At 40.8% G+C, this 23,164-nt stretch overlaps 1 protein-coding gene across 3 annotated transcripts in view; it reads right to left on the bottom strand.

The window, feature by feature from the left end:
* Positions 1-23,164, bottom strand: part of SLIT2 (slit guidance ligand 2) — a 441,790-nt gene that overhangs the window by 149,145 nt on the left and 269,481 nt on the right. For all 3 annotated transcript variants that reach the window (XM_073574662.1, XM_073574660.1, XM_073574661.1), the window contains exon 5: positions 6,297-6,368. In XM_073574662.1, coding sequence (XP_073430763.1) covers positions 6,297-6,368 — 72 coding nt within the window. The remainder of the gene's footprint in view (positions 1-6,296; positions 6,369-23,164) is intronic.

Genomic DNA, 23,164 nt, shown 5'->3' with positions numbered 1-23,164 from the left:
TTACATACAAATATTTCAGACTTTGACTCATCAGTTCAGAGCACCTGCTGCCATTTTCCTGCACCTCAGTTCCTATGTTTTTTTGCATAGTTGAGTCCCTCATGCTTGTTTGTAGCTTATGTCAAAGTTATGATTCCTTATTTTGCAATTCTTCCATGTGGACCATTTTTGTTCACTTTTCCGAACAGTAGATGGTGTAGCAGGGTCCCACTGGTTGCTACCGTTTCAGAGTTGATAGCACTTCTTGACATAAGCATGATGTATCTTTCATCTGCTGAACTAAATTTTCTTGACTGACCCCTGCATCTATAGTCTTCAACATTTCCCATTTCTTGCTGCATCTTTAAAAGAACAGCACATCTTGAAACCCAATTCGGCTTTGAAATCTTTACCTGGGAGAAACCTTGTTGATGAAGTATAGCTACCTTGTTTCTTGTTGCTGTGCTTACTCTTGCCATTTTTTATGACCTGTGAAGTGAAACTATCTTCCACAACCTCACCTTTGTAGCAGAGTTTGCCTGTTCCTCATCAAGTTTTAGGCTATGTACCCACGTATGAAGAAAATTCCTGACTGAAAACCAGACTCCTTCCCAGAAAATGCGCGTTTTTTTCTGCAGGTTTTCCGCACGTTTTTTTACCGAGCGTCCCCAGTCTCATAGAAAATAGTTAGAAATGCGGATTTTTCCGTGAAATTAATGAGCATGCTCCGTTTTTTACCATGATGTGTTTTTTTTTCGTGGGAAAAAAACGCATCAATATGCACAAAAAGTGCAGAATTCATTAAAATGAATGGGATGCTTCTTGTAAGCGTTTTTGCCGGAAAAAAACGCTTACGTGGGTACACAGTCTCAAGTCTCCTACACAGCAGTTTCCATTTGAGCTAATGACTCTGTATCTACCAACATATGAAAATGATGCTCATCACCACCTGTTTAATATAATTTTTTAGTTATACACCTGACTATAATCTTACAATATCCCTGATTTTGTAGACCACTTTGTACCTACATCATTGTAGTCTCTCCCAGCAGCTGGCACATAGTCACCACAGTGATGCTGAGGACAGAAGACCCCTGATCCACATAGCACTGGATGGACCAGAACTGACAAGCTCAAGTGATCCCACAGCCCAAGCCTCCCATAGTAGCTAGTTTTTTTCCACAACTGCACAGTACTTTATGTGTGTGTATTCTGAATGGTTGTCTAATGTTTTTAAGTATTGTTTGCATCATACTCACGGTGTCCATAACTAAGGGCAACACTGCTTGGAACTTGTAGGTCTTGCCGCTATTGCCAACACTATTTTTAAAAATGTATAAGAAAAAATAGCATATTAATAGGATATTAATTTTTACCCATGGTGATGGATGCCCAATGGTTGGATAAAATAAATAACATTTGTGGCAAGTGACAGGTCCTCTTTAAACGATTATTCCAGTATCAAGCAGTTACCACCTATCTCCAGAGTAGGTAATAGATTGCAGATTGGCAGAGGTGCGGTTGCCGAGACCCCCAACAATTGCCAAAACAGGGTAAATAGAGTGACAGTGCGCATGCTCATGATTTTTTTATGAGACTGTAGGGGAACATGAACCCTGTCATTTAATTTAAACATGGTAAAAAGTGTCCCAATCTGGCAACCGGTGGGGCGCTGAGATAGGACCCCACCACTAAGGATTCCACCACCTCCTTCTCTGGATAGGTGATGATAACCTCTTCTTACTACAATATCCCTGTAACCTCTTGCTTTACCCGTGGGTCCGATCACTTTATGCAATGTCCAAGAAGAAATACATGATTTGTAGTTTCAAAGAACATAAAAAATAGAACTAATTTGTTTCTTAAGTGTTCCTTCAAATTGTCCCTGTGCACAAAAGTAATTCTGAAGTTATTACAGAGTGAGATCTGGCAAGTTCTGTCAGACGTCACCCTAGGACTTGTACACTTCCGTATCGGAGGAAGAACACCCTCGCTGACTTCCCGCTTCTCCTGCCAGACATTTCTATAGCTCACAGGTCAGTTTCTCTTACATCTAAGCCACTTGTGACTGTCATTCCTTCGCCATTACCGTGCACTTTATTCAGTCCCTCGGAACCGCAAGTCAACAGCTGTGCACAGATACGGCCGCGAACTGCGAAACAAGACGGAAGAATGACAGGCCGCATGAGAAGCGAAGATTTCATCCATTTTTCATGTAACAGTAAGGGAGGTGGGAAAGGGGAAAAGCTGAAAGAGGGCAATTATAAATATCCCAGGTAAGAAATCATCATTGTCAATATCAGCAGCTCTTACTACATCATTGCTAAATCAGAAAATAAGGCAGCCGGGCCATACGCGGAGATGACTGAGCAGCGTGCCAAGGGGAGGGAGGCAATGGATAAAGATTATACGGGGCTCAATATATCCCTGTTATCCACTCTCCTTGGTGCCGCGCTCCGAGTGCCCGGACGTCTCTTACACTTACTGTTCTGCTGTCTAACGGTAAGCGGTGAAGACAGATAGGAAGAACGACAGATACGCGTCCCATGTTTAGTGTGCATGGAATCAAATATATAAAAAAATGTAGCCGATCTGAAGTTGTCCGCTAACGCTTCTCCGTATCAAGCTGTAGATTCATCCGCAGTCCTATATAGCATCGCACACAATGCTTTGAGAACGTACACTTATTTTTAACATACAATTTGCCACCATTATCATGCCATAAATAATTTGCCAAAAGGGCAACTGGGCAAGCGAAGTCAGATTTCTCGGATCCTTGTTCTCTAGAAATTTAAAGCAAAGGATTGATTTTTTGGGGGGAGGGTCTACAAATATTAGGCATTAATAATAATAATAATAATAATAATTATTATTATTATTTTATTTCTGTAGTGACAACTTATTCCGCAGCACCTTACATTTTAGAGGTGACTTCTACAGACAATAAAAGACATTACATAGTAACAATAATCCCAAAAATCAACAGATACCAAGAGGAATGAGGTTCCTGCTCGCAAGCTTACAATCTCTGAGGAAATGCGGGGGGCATGAAACGTGGATGGTAACAATTACTTTCATTGTACAGTCCAGCCATCAATGTAATATATAGGGTGTTCATGTAATGCTGCATGAGCCGGTAACCAACCAGTATGTGTAAAAGTACAGACACAGAGGGATATTATTATCATAAACGGTGTGAGAACAGATGATACGAAGGTCCTGGTTATGAATAAAATTCTGAATGGGCAACACAGAGATGGTTAGGTAAATATGCTGTGGTGGTAGGCCAGTCTGAAGAAATGTGTTTTTAGGGCACGCTTAAAACTGTGGGTATTGGGGATTAACTGAATTGTCCTGGGTAGTGCATTCCAAAGAACTGGCGCAGCACATGAGAAGTCTTGGAGACGGGAGTTTCAGATTATTGAGGATGTTAATCTTAGTTCATCAGCAGAATGGAGGGCACGGGTAGGGTGGTAGACTGAGACAAGGGAGGAGATGTATGGTGGTGCTGAACCATGGAAAGCTTTTTGGGTGAGAGTGATAAGTTTATATTGAACTCTGGGCTGGATGAGCAACCAGTACAATGACTGGCACAGGGTGGAGACATCGGGGTAATGACTGGAGAGAGGAACATGACCCTGGCCGCAGCATTCAAGACAGATTGGAGAGGGGAGAGTTTAGTAAGAGGGAGACCGATGAGAGTTACAATAGTCCAGCTACAATAAGAGTTTTTGCAGAGTCAGAGGCTTTATGCATATATAATGTCTTTTCCAGGTTCCAGGAGGATTCTGTCGCAAAGAATGAACATAATGCACAGCAATGTAAAAAAGACATTGCACATATTAAGTCTTTTGTTACTTCTTTTAACCGCTTCTGTGTCAGGCAGTTAAAACAAGTGAAGTTCATTCTCCTACCCGCTTGCCGTGATTGAAAGGAAAGAAAAAAATGCCAGCAGCAGAGCCAATATGAAAAAAAAAAATAGAAAAACCACCAGCAGAGTCATTTCAAGAAAATGAGAAATGAAGAAAAAGAATTGGCTCCATCTTTGGAATTAAGATGTTGTGTGCACGTATCAGGTTGGCCACCATATCGAGAGCGACTTTTTGGGGAACCATGTTAACGCTTAACGCATGAATCACAACATTTGCAATTCTCTAGTTGGAAAGCTACACTACTTTAACATGAACTCCTGAAAGGGCGTATTGGCCCATCTCATCTATATAAAGGACATATAAAGGTGCAGAGGGAAAACTAGACAAAGATGCAGAGACTGCAGATGTTCCAAGACCCAGAAGCCTAGGTGGAGGCATAAAAGACCCCTTGTCACAGGTTTAGGGCTCTTAAGGTTTAAGACTTCCCTGTGCTTGTGAATATCCTCCTACAAATTTCAATAGACAATTTGCATATTTAATTCCCTTAAAAGTCTCCTCACTCTGACATGCCAGGCTTGGCAAGTAGAAATGTTACCCCTTAGAGCTCAATCTATATTACTGCAATTCTCTACATTACAGGATATGGACACATATGGGGGCAATTTTATTTCTTTACTTTTTTAACATAAATGTATGTGTTTGGGGCAAAAAAATAATTTTTGCAATTGAGTTTTACAAAATATTTTGCACCATGGACCTTTGGACTTTATTTCAAAGTTTGGTTCGAGTACCAGAAGTGTACCCGTACTTGAACCAGAACCCAATCCTCACTGAAAGCAACGTGGTCTTGAACTTTTGAGCTGGAAAACATCCTCCCTCTCTCCCCAGAAATCTGAACATTGCAACAGATGTCCCCCAGAACTCCAAACATTGCAACAGACTCCCCAGAACGCCAAACATTGCAACTGGACTTCCCTCGGAACTTCAAACATTGCAACTGGACTTCCCTCGGAACTCTGAACATTGCAACAGACTTCAACCGGAACTCCGAACATTGCAACTGACCCCCCAGAACTCCGAACATAGCAACAGACTTCAACCGGAACTTTGAACATTGCAACTGGACTTCCCCTGTAACTCTGAATATTGCAAGTGGACTTCCCCTCTAACTCCAAACATTGCAACTAGACTTCCCTTGGAACTCTGAAAATTACAGACTTCAACTGGAACTCCGAACATTGCAACTGACTCCCCCCCCCCCGGGACTCCGAACATCGCAACAGGCTTCAACCCAAATTCTGAACATTGCAACTGGACTTTCCCTGGAACTCAAAAAGTACAACGGACTTCCCCTAGAAATCCAAACATTGCTACAGACAACGAACTTACCCCAGAACGCCAAACATTACAACTAACTTCCCCGAAAACTCAGAACATTCCAACTAACTTCCCCCGGAACTCCGAACATAGCATCAGACTTCCCCAAGAACTCTGCACATTGCAGTGAACTTCTCCCGGAACTCCAATAGAGAGATGTCCGTGTTGAGCATTTAGCACTGGACACTAACTGTCCATTATGAACCCTGAACTTTTCGTTTGGGTTTGCTCATCTCTAGTGGCTACGCTTATTCTTGGCTGTATCAGTCAGTGTGCTGGCTCTGAAAGAGATTTGTACGTTCTTTTGTCTCTTTTTTACTGAGCTCCTCTCAGGTAATTTATGATAACATGAAACTTCAGCTTTTAATTAATGTAATCTGTGCTTATAAATCAGCACCGAAGAGTTCAGAAAAAGACAGATAAAAGAGTTACAACTTCCCATCACAACAAGCTCACTGACAGATCTATAGTTAATCTCATTCTGCAGCCAGCAATGAACAGGAAAACCAACATCCTTGGAAGCCACTTGGTGCAATATTTTTAATGAAATGGATTTGCAAAAATTATTTTAGCCCAAAACACATTAACCAAAAAAAAAAACACGAAAATTAAAAAAAAAGACCACAAAGGTGTCTTCTTTGGTTTCATATCTGCAATAGTTTCAAAAACAGAAGTTTAATAAAAAGTAGATTGTTTATACTTCTGAAGTACTTACAAAAATTAAGAAAGTTTAACAATATATGTAAAGGTGTAAAACTATTATTCCTTTCATGTCCCAATGTTACTTAAGGGGAAATAAAATACTTAAATCCATGTCATAAAGAGTTAAAATATTTATTATATCTCTTAAAAGTCTTATGGAAAGCAGCAAAATCCGGAGCAGCGCCCCCGAATGCTGCATCTCGGAGTGATTTCCTGTCTCAGTCTTCTGCTGGTTTACATTCTTCATACAGGTCAGAATATTATTTGAATGTCATAAAACATTAGAAATTTGTGGTATTAAGGTATGCGCTGCACTACACGATGTCATAAAGGCCAAATGATACGACTCCACGGGCAAATACTTACAGGTTTTTAATATCTACTGCACCACGAAATGCTTTTCTGGGGATTGCCTGGATCTGGTTCTCACTGAGGTCACTGAAAGGAAAAAGAAAAAAAAAGATTAAAAGAGTCTAAATAAGTGATAAATATATATACACTGTATAGACACAGATATATATATATATATATATACACATATACAAGAACACAGCTATATATATATATATATATACACTGTATACACGCACACAGATATATATATATACACAAACACGCACACAGATATATATATATATATATAAACACGCACACAGATATATATATATATATATAAACACGCACAGAGATATATATATATATATAAACACGCACACAGATATATATATATATATAAACACGCACATATATATATATTAAGAGACCACTTCCAAATGTTTGCCTGATTTTTCTCTTTATAGGTATATTTTTGAGTAAAATGTAAAGAAAAATGGTCAAATTTTTTTTAAAAAAACCCAGTGCTTGCAGACGTCAAATAATGCAAAGAAAACAAGTTCATAATCATTTAGAAACAACAATACTAATGTTGTAACTCGGGAAGAGTTCAGAAATCAATATTTTCTGGAATAACCATGATTTTTAAAAACAAACTTCATTATATATATATATATATATAAACTGCCTATCACTACAGAGTATTACATTTCTAATTTTCCATTTTGGGAGTGCTGCCTTCATTTTTTGTATGTATGTTTATATATATATATAATTTTTATATACACATTCAATATATATAAATTAAAGCAAGATATATATTTTTTTAATGTAAAACACATGAAGATATACTGATATATACATGTGTGTATGTGTGTGTACAGTAGATATATGTATATATTTTGGCGTATAATTATATATATATATTTATACAGACACATATTAATATACTTGCATATGTGTTTAAATGAAAAAAATATATATTTTGTTTTTAATTTAACTTATATTAAGTGTGTGTGTATATATATATATACTGTACATACATATACACACACGTGTTGCTGTAACGGCTCCGTGGGGTTGACAGTGAATCTTGGGAGTGAGGGGAATCGGGGCCTTCATCAGTGTGGATGTCACTTTGATTTATTTGCCCCTTTAGAATAAAAGTGTGTCTACATTATTATAGCGCTGATTAATACACAAGCAAACGTACCACAATGCCAGCGGTAATCAGAAACACAGGAAAGTTCTGCGCGTTCTCCTTCCCCGATACTCAGTGTCGCTCGCCATATGTGAATTGTTACACTCAGTGCTGTGTGCAGATGTGTAACACATTCTAGTTATGGACTGTACAGCGCTATGTAATGTATGGACAGGAATCCAAACATGTACCTGTCATAAAAAGTAACGCACAGTCCTGGAAGCTAGGGCAAGGGTTTCCACTGGGTAATAATAGCAAGCAATGCCATCTATATCCATAAGACTTCTATAAAGCCCTGTGTGTTATTAATATGAGTATATATATATATATATGTATATATGTATACTGTGTGCAATAGAAATGTACAGACAGGCGGACAATGATAGACAGATAGATAGAGAGATAATAGATAGATAATAGATAGATAGATACAGTGGGGCAAAAAAGTATTTAGTCAGTCAGCAATAGTGCAAGTTCCACCACTTAAAAAGATGAGAGGCGTCTGTAATTTACATCATAGGTAGACCTCAACTATGGGAGACAAACTGAGAAAAAAAAATCCAGAAAATCACATTGTCTGTTTTTTTTTCATTTTATTTGCATATTATGGTGGAAAATAAGTATTTGGTCAGAAACAAGCAATCAAGATTTCTGGCTCTCACAGACCTGTAACTTCTTCTTTAAGAGTCTCCTCTTTCCTCCACTCATTACCTGTAGTAATGGCACCTGTTTAAACTTGTTATCAGTATAAAAAGACACCTGTGCACACCCTCAAACAGTCTGACTCCAAACTCCACTATGGTGAAGACCAAAGAGCTGTCAAAGGACACCAGAAACAAAATTGTAGCCCTGCACCAGGCTGGGAAGACTGCATCTGCAATAGCCAACCAGCTTGGAGTGAAGAAATCAACTGTGGGAGCAATAATTAGAAAATGGAAGACATACAAGACCACTGATAATCTCCCTCGATCTGGTGCTCCACGCAAAATCCCACCCCGTGGGGTCAGAATGATCACAAGAACGGTGAGCAAAAATCCCAGAACCACGCGGGGGGACCTAGTGAATGAACTGCAGAGAGCTGGGACCAATGTAACAAGGCCTACCACAAGTAACACACTACGCCACCATGGACTCAGATCCTGCAGTGCCAGACGTGTCCCACTGCTTAAGCCTGTACATGTCCGGACCCGTCTGAAGTTTGCTAGAGAGCATTTGGATGATCCAGAGGAGTTTTGGGAGAATGTCCTATGGTCTGATGAAACCAAACTGGAACTGTTTGGTAGAAACACAACTTGTCGTGTTTGGAGGAAAAAGAATACTGAGTTGCATCCATCAAACACCATACCTACTGTAAAGCATGGTGGTGGAAACATCATGCTTTGTGACTGTTTCTCTGCAAAGGGGCCAGGACGACTGATCCGGGTACATGAAAGAATGAATGGGGCCATGTATCGTGAGATTTTGAGTGCAAACCTCCTTCCATCAGCAAGGGCATTGAAGATGAAACGTGGCTGGGTCTTTCAACATGACAATGATCCAAAGCACACCGCCAGGGCAACGAAGGAGTGGCTTCGTAAGAAGCATTTCAAGGTCCTGGAGTGGCCTAGCCAGTCTCCAGATCTCAACCCTATAGAAAACCTTTGGAGGGAGTTGAAAGTCCGTGTTGCCAAGCGAAAAGCCAAAAACATCACTGCTCTAGAGGAGATCTGCATGGAGGAATGGGCCAACATACCAACAACAGTGTGTGGCAACCTTGTGAAGACTTACAGAAAACGTTTGACCTCTGTCATTGCCAACAAAGGATATATCACAAAGTATTGAGATGAAATTTTGTTTCTGACCAAATACTTATTTTCCACCATAATATGCAAATAAAATGAAAAAAAAAACAGACAATGTGATTTTCTGGATTTTTTTTTCTCAGTTTGTCTTCCATAGTTGAGGTCTACCTATGATGTAAATTACAGACGCCTCTCATCTTTTTAAGTGGTGGAACTTGCACTATTGCTGACTGACTAAATACTTTTTTGCCCCACTGTACATAATAGAGAGATAACAGATAGGTAGATAGATAATAGATAGATAATAGATAGGTAGATAGATAGAATAACAACATTCTCACTAGTTACTACATTTCTTCCCCCTATAGGTAAAGCTGTGAGGAATGAGCAAAGCACTTTTTTGTTAGGTGAGATGATTTTCAGGCTTGCTAATACTCATGGTCTCATCAGCACATCGTCCTGTGTAAACCGTAATGTGCTGCCCAGAACAATAATATTTTATACTCGTCAAACCATCAGACTAAGGCGAATTTCACATTAGCGTTTTTTTGCACAGCGCATCGTGCGCAATAGAAACGCATGCAAAAAAACGCATCATGTGTTTTTGCATGCATTTGCGGTTTTATGCGCATTCGTTCTCTAGGGGTTAAAACCAGTGTCTACACGTTTACGCCAAAACCGCATGCACACGAAAACGCAGACGAACACATGTCCATGCGCACACCTGCGCTCCCATAGACTGTAATGCGTTATTTTGTCGCATTCCGTGCGCATGCGTTTTTTTGGCGCCTTTCAGTGGACCCAAAAATGCAACAAGTTGTGTCGGGCGCGCCTAGGCGCACACCTTGAAAAAACGCATGTGCACGAAAACGCATACGAACGCGTGAAAACGCTAGACCGTGCGCACGCCATGTTAAGCATAGGTACGCATGATGCATGCGCATGGACACGCACGATGCGCTGAGCAAAAAATCGCTCATGTGAAACCAGCCTAACGCATATGAGGGTCTCTGCACACCTTGCGGAATCGTCTGCGGATGCGCAGCGGATTTGACCCTATGGATCCGCAGCAGTTTTCCATGGGATGTACAGTACCATGTTATCCTATGGAAAACAAAAACTGCTGTGCACATGCTGCGGAAAATTCAGCGCGGAAACGCAGCGGTTTATTTTCCGCAGCATGTCAATTCTTTGGGCGGATTCCGCAGCGTTTTCCATTATAGGAATCCGCATAAAAAATGCTAGAAATCCGCAGTAAATCCGCAGGTAAAACACAGGCATTTTGACCTGCGGATTCTGCAGATTCCGCGCAGAAAAATCTGCACACAAATCCGCAATGTGTGCACATACCCTAAGCATGGTCGGCTGCTAACTGACTGCTGATCACATTGCACGTCACTGACCATTGGTCGATACAATATCCGGGGTCATCCAGTGTGATTGCCCCCTACCATTCCCAATCTGAGATTTTCATGTCACACTGGAGATGCTCTTTAGGGAAAGTATTAGGGAAGGGAGCGACTCTTGTGACTGTGTCTGTTATCTCTAGACCATATGGGATCTGATCAGGACGCAGATCCCCGGCCTTGTATAAGAGAAGGAACACGGAGCGCAGTACTGCGGTAACGTTCCGCCCAGCGCTGGCTCTCCGCAGAGCGGTCACACAATGCTGGCCGGGGGCTATTATTCTAAGCTATTGCATAGAGTCATTACAATAATGTCCTTGCGGTAATGCCATTTTATTTATAGATCCGTTTATGACTTTCCCTTAAATGCTGCCTCAGCGTTCTCCAAAAGGACCACAGCTTAATTATGTAAAAGAAAAGAGGCGAGCCGGCCGGACGAGGCTGCATTGTGTTGTTCTACTCTACACCCCATAAAAGCCATAAATCCATTGGGGATGGCAACCTGCTTGTAAATTTAATTACTGGTAATTTTATTCCCCCTTCTATGGTTTAACCTTCCTACAAGTCTGACAGTGACATCGTAAATCTCCAGTGTCATCCACTTATGGCAAAAGCACTGACTAATGGTTAATGACTAATGTGTCCCTATATCTTTTGGGAAGGAGGGGGAATAAGCTGCTGATCTAGTACTGGGAAGGGACACTGACAAATTCCTATTAACAGAAAGTAGGGGCTGTAGAAATAAGGTGGCAAGATTAATACCTCCTCCATTTACGAAAAATCATGTTATTTCCTCAAAGTCGGAGGAGGGGCCAAACGCCGCGGCTGTAATATGTATGATCTAATACTCCGTGATACGCAGCGATAACACCACAGCTACAATGTATAACAGTGCTGATGTAGTGAGCAAACACAAGTGGTAAACTCATCTACTGTGCATCGCAGCATCTACAGCCGGTGAAATAAATACTGAACACGTCTCCAATTTTATAAGTAAATATATTTCCAAAGGTGCTACTGACATGAAATTCTGACAAGATGTTGGTAGCAACCCCTCCAATCCACACAGGCAAAGAAATCAAACCATAAATGTCCATTAATTATTAGGTTATCTGTAATAATGAGAAGTGACACAGGGAAAAAGTAGTGAACAAATGAAGAAAGAGAGGGGCAAAAAAACCATGGAGAGTCATGACACCAGTTGAAATCTATCAGTAATTAGAAAGCAATCCTGCCATTTAGTGAAAAGTAATATCAGCTGGTTCAACTGATAGCCTATTAAAAGGTATCTCATTACCAGGTTGCCACACAACAAACATTTCATGATGGGTAACACCAGTGAGCAGTTTCAAGACCTTCACAACCTTATTGTTGCAAAACATACTGATGGCATTGGTTCTAGAAGAATTTTGAAACTATTGAAGTTTCCAGTAATCCATAAGTAGAAAGACCTTCAATTAACCATACACCGACCACAACCAGGTGCTTACCACAAGATTTCAGACAGAAGAGTGAAAAGAATTACCGTATACTCTCAAGTATAAGCCAAGTTTTTCAGCACATTGTTTTGGCTGAAAACATCCCCTCAGCTTATACTTGAGTGAGGTGTCCAGAATATGAAGATGGAGGGGCAGCAGTGGAGCAGCGGATGACAGAAGGCAGAGGCCGGCGGCTGTGGCTAATTCCTGTGCCCACTGCTAAAGAGAAATGAATATTCACTGCACTGGCAATGAATATTCATTTCTCTGTAATAGCGCGCACAGTGTCACTCGCAGCAGCTGGCTCCTGCAGCTGCCAGGCGGTCACGTGCACTGCTACTTAAGCGAGGTGAATATCCATTTCTCTATAGTATCGGCACACGTGACAGCCCGGCGGCTGACACTGTGAATGCTACTTAATACCCACTGCTCTTCACGCACATACTGTAGTTCCGGCGTCGGGAGCGGTGAGTATTACGGCAGCTGTGCTCTGCTTGTAAGCAGCACATGACGTCCCCGTCATGCGCTGTTCACAAGCATAAATCAGCTGCTGGCACCAGGACAAGACATTGTGAGGGAGCGCAGGAAGGTAAGTGTAAGGCTATGTGCACACGTGTAGAATTCCATTTCGCGGGAAATATGCGAGAAATCCGCATTTTAAATTCCCGTGTATTTCGATGCGGGAAAACTAGCGATTTGCTAGCGTAATTAGCTTGCAGAATACTAGCGTTTTCCAAGCGATCCGTAACATCACTTGGAAAACTGATTGACAGTGTTTGACGAGTGTGACCAGCTTTTTACTATTGAGGCTGTCTATGCAGCATCAGTAGTAAAAAGATCTAATGTTTAAAATAATTAAAAAAAATAAAAAATTGTGATCTTCTCACCTTCCGGCGTCCCACACAGCGTTCCCGATCATGCTCCCGGCAAGTCCCGTTCCCAGGGATGCCTTGCGACAATGACCTTTCATGACGTCGCAGTCTTGCAAGACTGCGACGGCATCGCGAGACCGCGACGTCATCAAAGGTCATTGTCGCAAGGCATCACTGGGAATGGGAGTTGGGGTTGCATTGCTGAGGCCTGCTGATGCTGTGTGGGACGCCGGAAGGTGAGAATAACATGATTTTTTATTTTAATTCTTTTTTTAGCAAGGATATGGTACCCACAGCCTGGAGGACAGTCTCATCACCTCCGGACCGTGGGTACCATCCACAAATGTTCCGCTTACATTTCGCATGGTGGACATAGCCACATGCGGAAAGTAAGAGGAACAATGCATTCCTATGTGTGCGGATTTTCCTGCGATTCCGCACAAAGTAAGAACATGCTGCGCATTTTTCCGCGATGCAATCCCGCCGCGGAAAAATACGCAGCATTAGCACAGCATGTGCGGAATGCCATAGTATTGCATGGGATACTTTTTTTTGCGTTTTCGTGGCAAAATCGCGTGTTTAAAAACGCCGCGAAAACGCAAAAAAAACGCTACGTGTGAACTCAGCCTAATGGTTTATTTTTTTATGTTTTTTGATGGGGGCTAATCATACCAGGATAAGAATGGGGTCATGCATACACGGATAGGGATGGAGCCATGCATACAAGGATAGGGAAACAAAGCACCCAAACACACAGCCAAGGAAACTCTCAGAGAAAAAAATAACGCTGCTAGAATGTTTGTGGGTAAGAATGAGTCAAAAATCACACCTGAGCAATGCATGCAACTAGTTTCTCCATACAGGAGATGTCTTGAAGCTGTCATCACCAACAAAGGGTTTTGTAGGAAGTATTAAATACATTTCAGCAAGCGTGTTCAATACTTTTTCCCTGTGTCATCTCTCATTATTACACATACTTATGCACATCTATAGTTTAATTTATTTGCCTGCGTGGATTGGATGAGTTGGTACCGACACCTAGTGAGAATGGTACGTCAATAGCATCTTTACAAATATATTCACTTTTTGTTAAATTGGTGATGTGTTCACCTGCTGTATATGCATGTCTATCTATCACACAATCTATCTATATACTGATCTATCTCTATGTTTATCTATCTGCTATCTATCATCTATCTATCACACAATCTATCTATACGTTTATCTATCTGCTATTTATCATCTATTCATCTGTCTCTCTTTCATCCGTCTCTGTATTTGTGCATATCCCTACATTTATCTATCCTTTATCTACCTACCTACCTATCTATCTACCTACCTACCTACCTACCTATCTGTCTGTCCCATTGAGCACTCTCATAATTGAGATGATAGTGATAAATCCAGAACTTTGGTATATATTGTGCGTGTGACCTCTTTACACGCTCAGAGTTAATTGAAGCTGACACAACAGAAAAACCTTTCATTCCACCCAGTGTCATGGATCAACAATACTATTCTCAAATATCACAGACCAACATGTCTATTTCCGCAGCCCACCGCCTTATGCATGGGAGAATCTGATTAAAATATCACTGTACAGCTTCTAAGCAGATGTTTTACCAATACACAGAGAACAATGGACAATACAAAGCAATAGTGCACAGAATTGGCCGTTGATTTATTCACATACCATACAAAGCATGATATCAATAAAGTTTCTTTCATTTCTAGTATTAACACATGACTTTACCGTTAAGATCAGAGGTCCCCAACCGTTCTGATCTTGAGAGCCACATCCAGCTCTGAGACAGGGTTGCGAGCCACATCCAGCTCCTGTCCCACTCACAGTAGAGACACCCAAAGCTCCCATTACCGGTATAATGACAGCCAAAGCTTTTCCACTGAAATCACACCAAGGCAGTATGGAGAGCTCCAGGGTTTCCAATCATAACCCCAATTTAGATCTGCTCTTCTGTGCAGGGCTACACACAAAAGTCACCTACTAGAGATCTACTCTTAGTAGCTGTTTGCTGCACCTGGTGCAAATGCGCCAAGCTAGCAGACAGCTGCGAGCCACACATCACGGACCCACGAGCCACATGTGGCTCTCAAGCTATAGGTTGGGAACCCCTGGTATAGATTGTGGATGCAGTATAATAGTGTAATAATTTATATATATATCTTTAAGTTCAGACACTGAAGATCTGAATCAATTTGGCAAAGATCATCGGACACTTTATTACCGAGTTCATTGTGTATAATTTTACTAGTGTGAATACACTGTATACATCCTCGCATATTGGCTATGTTTCTCGCAGAAACAACTAGTCTTTTTAAGTAGAGACAGCCCCCTCAAAGCTGGGTCAAGTGAACCTCATTCAGCCATCCATAGTCTGCTCCGTTCTCATGAGGGGAAGGTCCCCCGAGACAGTGGTCAGTAGATGGGTCTTGCTGGCTAATATCCCTCGTAATGTCCCAAAGGTCATTATCAGGACACTGACATACCTGGTGGCTCCAATATGTGGCACTAAAGAGATAGTTCTCTTTCCTCTGGTAGAGGAATAGCAGTGCCTATAAGTCTCCATACACACCTGGTCTCTTTAATGAGAGCAAGTACCGCCCAAAGATACTAAATTATAGGATGAGTATGGAGTGGTCCACTTGATTTGAAAGATGGAACTTTTTGGTGAACTGGATGATTTGGCTCAGCTCACCATAAAAAGGTGGCCAAAACGGATACACAATTTTTATGTTAAAATCACCTAACAAGTCAAAATCTGAATATCAGGCAGCTGTTTAAGAATTTGACTTGAGAAGTTAGCTGGGTGGGCTGGGTTTCGGTTGTATCGGAAGCTGGAGAGAACCAGTCTATAATTGCCTGCTTTCATCGTTCATATAAAGGAGCCAACTCGGAACCGACTTTTTCACAAACGACCCATCACTAATATTGAGGTGACACCTCTGTGAGTCCCCTACAGCACAACACAGACCCACCACAAAAAAACATGCAGATAGCAGCCCATTCTTGAAACTGGCTTGTGTTAGCACTCTGCGGCAATAAATTTGGATATTGCTGTGTGTTTCCTTTGTTTTTCTATAGGACTGTAGATAAAGATACTGCATTACGTTAATTGAATCTCATATAATATACCTCTGACAGTGACAGGGCGTAACAGGAGCCACAGTGGGGGTTGCCTTGAGTGTCAAGTTTGATAGGAGCACAACATTTCTCTCCCTCCCCTGCCCACTGTCCAAAGAGTCAGGACTCCACTAAACTTCTTGGAGCGATGCCCAGTTGGAGTCAGTTCCCGTCCGGTGGCCAGCGTGATGAAAAAGCGCTCAATATAATGATGTGAGCTTTGTCATCTTGGTCGCTGCCTATGCAGAGCACTGTAATAATAATTTTAAAAAAATCTTTATTATAGCGCCAACATATTCCGCAGCGCTTTACAATTCAAAGTGGACTATGACAAACTCTGCATGGGGAGCAACAGTATTGAATCATATGCACTGTACTGTGCTTGAAGCTCTTTGCCTTTCCTCTCACTTGTAATTTAGGGACTTACTGGAAAAACTGTCCCAAATTTAATAAGATGCTCCCTGTAAAGATAATTGTACTTTTCTAATAAATGTTTAGTTTTTACATACGTGTTATGATTCTAAGTAGGGTTAGGATTATGGATAGGGCTGGTTTTAGGGTTAGAGCTAGGGTAAGGGCTATGGTTAGGGCTAGGGTTAGGGTTAGAGCTAAGGTTAGGGCTAGGATTAGAGCAAGTGTTAGAGCTAGGGTTAGGGTTATGGTTAGGGCTAGGTTCATGATTAGGGCTAGGATTAGAGCTGGGGTTCTGGATATGACTATGGTTAGTGCTATTGTTATGGTTAGGGCTAGAGTTAGAGCTAGGTTTAGGGTTATGGTTAGGGCTAGGGTTAGGGCTAGGGTTATGGTTAAGGTGAGAGCTAGGGTTAGGGTTATGGTTAGGATAAGTGTTAGAGCTAGGGTCTGGGTTATGGTTAAGGTGAGAGCTAGGGTTAGGGTTATGGTTAGGATAAGTGTTAGAGCTAGGGTCTGGGTTATGGTTAAGGTGAGAGCTAGGGTTAGGGTTATGGTTAGGATAAGGGTTAGAGCTAGGATTAGGGTTATGGTTAGGGTAAGGGTTAAGGCTTAGAATAAAATAGTTTCAAAAATATATATATAACAATATAGATATTTGCATTTTTTTTAAAAGTTTGGTCGAATATCAGTAAAAAGCAGAAAAAAAGCCCCTAGAGGGTCAAACTATAATTACATCAGTATTTTCTTAAAATAGACTACATGGGGATTAATAGTAGACTGATGGAAGTAACACAGGGAATATTAACAGTACAAGTGTTAGGGAGACCAAAATGTCTCAGGCACTGACTCCCCCGCGCTACGCCAATGGCCTCTTCAGCTCTGCTACATCTGAAACTATAATTTGGCTCCTCAGCCCTATCATACAGGCAATCATCATAAAAGGGTCATATATTCTATTTGAAATGCAAATGAGACTCGCAGAGCAGCATAATACTGTACACGTAGTACATTAGAGTAAAGCAACATCAATCATCCCCATCTGAATAAGATTATGTTGGCTTGTTAGCATAGAAAAACTCTCAAACCTCAGTCTCGTCATGGAAGTCAATTCATTGACCACAAAAATCAATTCTGTCCTGCCCTCTCTCCTTCCAAAAGTGCACTTAAATCAATTTGTTACAAGCCCACTGCATAAAATGAGATGTGGACAAAATGTGCTTTGTACTGATGTCATTATTATAATGAGTTCTTTATGCAATATTAAGGAGAGAGCGTTTACAATATGGACCCGGCCCCACCCTGTGCTTCTTTATAAGACCTTTGTCATTTAGCAAACTAATAGAAATATGAAGGCATTGCCCATAAGCAGCCAATCAAATTCCAGCTCTCATTTTTCTAAAGCCATTTCAAAAATGAAAGATGCAACTGGATTGGCTGCTGTGGGAAACACTTCAAATTTCCTTTTACAAATTCTGATAAGTTCTCCCTATTATATGAATATAAATTATGACAAAAGTCATTTATAGAAGAATAGAAGGGGGACATTATCAGATTTACAACAAAAGAGAAAAAAACTGTCATCATAACAACCAATCGGAGTGCTTCTTTCTATTTCAAAATGGCCTCTGAAAAATAAATCCTGAAATCTGATTGGCTGCTGTGGAATGCTATTGTATTTCATACTTTGACGCAGTGATGATTCTATAGATTCTATGACATGCCATAAATGTCTGATAGAGCCAATTCAGGGATTCGCACCTACCTCCAAAATGACGGTCTCCTGACCCCTATCTAGTGAAATCTAGATGATGAATAATTGGCCGAATATATGTGGAGCTCCTTCTATTCACTTCTATGGGAGTCATGTAAAGAGCCAAGCAGCTTCCTTGGCTATCCTCTATAGAAGTAAATGGAGAGATCCGTAGACACCTCTTGATTTATTTCCCCACCTAAATGTAGCAGCCAATGTCAAACTCATCAGATGGGCTTGGGACCATCTTTTTGGATATAGGTGTTGACCCTAGAGGTGGGACATACATTGTGTGGACATTTCACTAATGTCAGAAGATCAGAATACCCCATTAAGTGCTTTATTAAAGAGTCACTTTCCATATTAATTATGTTTTTTTTAACCTGGTGCAAATGCCTCTGTTCTCCTGAATCTAACTTTGCTTTGTTTTTGCTCCTGCATCTCTCTGTTCCGGAGATATGGCCACCTATTGCTCATATATAGAAATATAGAAATAGTTTGTTAGAAAGTGGGTGGGATCCTCAGATTTTATGGGGGCAAAGTTGGCTGCACAGTATGGGTGCTTTCTGCTTGCACGGTCATGGGCATGCTAAAGCTGGGAATGTATTTGGACACTTTGACCTTGTGGCTGGCAGTGTTTGGCTATGTTCACAAGCAGCGGTTTTTTACTTTTCTTTTTTTCGCCAGAAAACAAGCAGGATTTTACAATATCAGCAAAAACGATGAGATTTCAGAAATCTAAAGTGCATACGGTCTCTTCAGAGAGGAAGATGACTTCGAACTCTAGCGCCACCAACTGGACGCAGCGATCCGAAATATAAATATTGACCCTTTAACAAGCCTTGCCACATGACTTCGGATAAAAGCCAAACCAGAAACTCAATATGTAGACACGTGTTTCTGGGTGCTGCCCCCTCATCAGTGCAAAGCATGAGATTTGATTTGGCTGTACGAGAGGCCTGTGACTGGGGTGTAAGGATAACGCTCATATTTATGGAGAGAAACATGCCTGGCATGCCGGGGAAATCTCAAGCACATGCTTATTTTTCTTTTTCCTGACTGAATTTGAGAACAGAAGTTTTTTTTTTAAATCTGCAGCATGTCAATTCTTTTATCGTTTTTGCAGTGTGACAATGAAAAAGTGCAAAAATGCGGCAAAAAAACACAGTACGCCGGTTTTGCTGCATTTTTTAAGCGTTTTAAGCTGCATTTTTGGTGAATTAAACATGAAGTATAGACAAATCACACACATAATTAGTGCCAAAAAAAGAAACAAAAACGCAGCAAAAAAAGAAAAAAGATGCAAATACACAGCAAAATCTGCATTTTAAATGCAGCGTTTTTACTGACAACAGAGCAATTTTGTGATGCAGAAAAAAAATGGTGCAAAAAATGCGCATGTGAAAATATCCTTTAGCGTTGCTGTGACTGTTAATGGTATGTGATCAATGTGGCTAGCATAAATGCAGATGGCACTGTTATGGATGCAGTGTTACAGAAAAAATGGACAGAAACAGGAGAGTCGGAAAAGTGACTAATACTGTACCTTCCATGTACAACTACTATAAGTTTGTCTGCTGGTAGTAGACTAATAAAACCATCGCAAGTTTTTATATCTAATAGGACCGATTCAAATAATAGCACCAAGGTATGGAGTTGTTATATAAAGAGTAACTCATTCATCATGTAAACATACTACAGGCACTGCAGCATTATGATTTTTGTATTCAACTTCAATATCTTATTTTGTTTCTTTCTCTTCCAAATACTATGCTGCAGTTCTGTTTAAATGAACAGTTCATGCTCCTTTAGAAGCTGCTTCCAACTGCTGCTCTGTATGGGACATTCCCTGTCTGACCCTCTCTGCTTTCCACCCCTGCACTCAGACAAGGCAATTCCCATACACAGATTATTTTCATATAGAGTACAGGTCTTTGATGAGCAGCAGTTAAAAGAAGCTTCTAAAGGAGCATGAACTGGGCATTGAAACAAAACTGCAGCACGGTGTTTTTGAGATGGACAATGAAGTATGTTACAAATATTTATAACTTTCCAATGCCTGGAGGATAAGGAAATGAAAAAAAAAAGATTAGTTTCTGTTTAAACTATTCTAGGTACTATGTAAAAAAAATTGAAAGTGGGGCTATGTACACTATAAAGTATTCAGCTACTGTGTTACATCATGTTTCACTCCACCAAGAAACAAGTGACAAGTACTAATCTGTAAAAATCCACAGGTCATCAAGTTAGACAATCATCCGCGGCATTCAACAAGTTGAAGAACGAGATAAAAAATCATGACTAATGAAATGAAAATGTCCTGCCGATGCCATAAGACGGTGGGCACTGACTGTACAGAGGCCTTAGACCTTATACACCGCAGACTATATGAGCCCAGGCCTAAGGGCTTTATTGTTTCTTGCTCCTTTCCTGTGATCTTTACAACATCTTGACATTCTTTTGTAATGCCATATGTTCCACTCAGTCTTAATATTGTATACATGTATGGGCTCTCATTACATTTCAGCCGGTCGCATTGTATTAAGAGGCAACATCTGTAGGGAAGGTCCTTCAAATTGATTTAAAGGCTGCCAAATAAGCATATCAAATCCTTCTCCCGTACAGAGCTATATATCTTAGCTGGACGAATGACACATGGTTCCCACATGGACGTGAGATAACACATGGGCCTCCTGGTAGAAGACGGATTTCGGAAACGTTCGAGGACTCGGGTGATACAATGTTAGGATGGATCGGGCTTCCCCCCTACACCCACCCAATCATTACGACGTCTCACGCAAGGATCCACTTTCTTCGACGGCACCATTCACAATAGTGCCGCCACCTTCCCTCAAGGATATCAAGATGTTCTGAAAGTGTGACAGACATATGATGGAATTTTACGGAACAGACACAAGGACAAACTGCTTTACAGAGAAGAATGTAATGGGCGATCTTAACAAAAATGAATTGCTCTTCTGGCAAGACCATTGAAAATTAAATTACCAGACTTTTTGTATCCATTATAATCGTTTGACGGAATAAAAGTAAAAGACAATTAAAAGTGACAGGTGCTCGGCTTTCTGGGTGACTCTAAATCAAATCAATAACCTCCAGCACGAAAGCTTTACGAGATGGATTCCAGAAATTATTTCCATAATGGAGGGCTTGAAACAAAATGTTTCTTTTTTTTTTTTTTTTTTTTCTTTTTCATCTTCAAGTCTATCAAAAAAGTGAAAGGATTTTCATACGGCTTAAATGATGAAACCGGACCATAAAAATATGAATGCCCCCATCCATTAGTTACTGGGTTCAAATGATATATGATCGTTTTTCCTTTATACCTATACCGAGACATGAGATATTGAACACATCATAATAACCAGGGCGGGTATTCGGGACCAGGGAACTATGTGCTGAAACCTTTCTTACCATCACTCATAGACTTTTTCCTATGCACTTCGTGCCATGATTATGTGGTGTTGGGTGGCCTGAGACTCTTCCTGTGATGATCGGTCTTCCACCCGCTATACTTCCAGCTAGTGCTGGGATAGGCACGTCACAGGTCATGTGCAGTCTACTTTAGCAGAATTCAGTCATCTTAGAGGTCGTTCCAGTTGGTGGTCCAACCCAGTATTGTGCTAAAGACCTCATGGGAGCAGGATAATGAAGTCCGATGATTGGGGTTGGCTAGGGCATGATAGTCCCTGAGATCTCTCTTAACATTCACCGGTTCTGCTGATGTTGCCCATCAGCCTCTGTCTACAGTCTCAAGAACCTCAAGAGTCTCAAGAAGGCTTTTGTGAGCATGTGCTGTGGGTGAGCTAGAAGGTTAGAATAAATATAAATCAGCTCTCTGAGAGGGAGGCATGGGCGTTGGATGGCCTGAGATGATGGGTTTTCCGCCCGCTATACTTCCAGCTAGTTCTGTGATAGGCACGTCACAGGTCATGTGCAGTCTACTAGTCTACCTTAGCAGAAGTCACTCATCTTAGAGGTCGTTCCAGTTGGCGGGTCGGCCCAGTATTGTGCTAAAGACCTCATGGGGGCAGGATAATGAAGTCCGATGATTGGGGTTGGCATGATAGTCCTTGAGATCTCTCAACCTCTGTCCACAGTCTCAAGAGCCTCAAGAGTCTCAAGAAGGTTTTTGTGAGCATCTGCTGTGGGTGACCTAGGATGGTAGGCATTATATAAATCAGCTCTCTGAGAGGGAGGGATGGGCAGGAACTGCATACTGTGTTGTTCTGAGTTCTAAGAATAAAGTTTTGCTGAGAATTAGAATTTTATATGTCAACAAATCAGGCACGCGGCAGTGGCATCAGGTGGCCAAGAAAGGATAGAAACACTTCCTAAAGGGCTTATAGGTGGCTTTGTAGGCACATTATAAAAGAGTCTCTATGTTTATTTCAGATTGAAAAATTAAGCTTGGAAAACATAAATAATTTAAAAAGGTCTAAGTTGCAATACCAGGCTTGACCTACAGACAAAAGTGGCACTGTTTCTGTAAAAAAAACCTTTTTCTAATGTCTCCTTTTGAATGTTGAGACAAAATGCTACATAATATGCCTGAAGAGCATTTTTTATAATATGACTGAGATTTTCAAAAAATGTCTCTCTTATTGAAATGGATCACTGCCATTACAGATTGCATGTTTTTAAATCTTATTTTATTTTTTTTTTTTTGCTACAAAAGCTATTGCCACAACTTATTTTCTTCAGATCCGTATGAGTATATAAAATATTCAAGAAACCGCAGTTATTTGTGTGTTTCACGTTTTGGTGCATTTTTAGGGCCCCATGATCTCGGTGGAGCGTTTTATTCATATGTCTTTTGTTAAGCTTCTTTGTCTAATA

The sequence above is a fragment of the Dendrobates tinctorius genome, unplaced genomic scaffold, assembly GCF_039654945.1.
Source record: "Dendrobates tinctorius isolate UK_male_01 unplaced genomic scaffold, ASM3965494v1 ptg000039l, whole genome shotgun sequence".
NCBI classification, from domain to species: Eukaryota; Metazoa; Chordata; class Amphibia; order Anura; family Dendrobatidae; genus Dendrobates; species Dendrobates tinctorius.
Note: the sequence above shows the minus strand (reverse complement) of the source record. Positions and strands in the feature narration are given on the sequence as shown.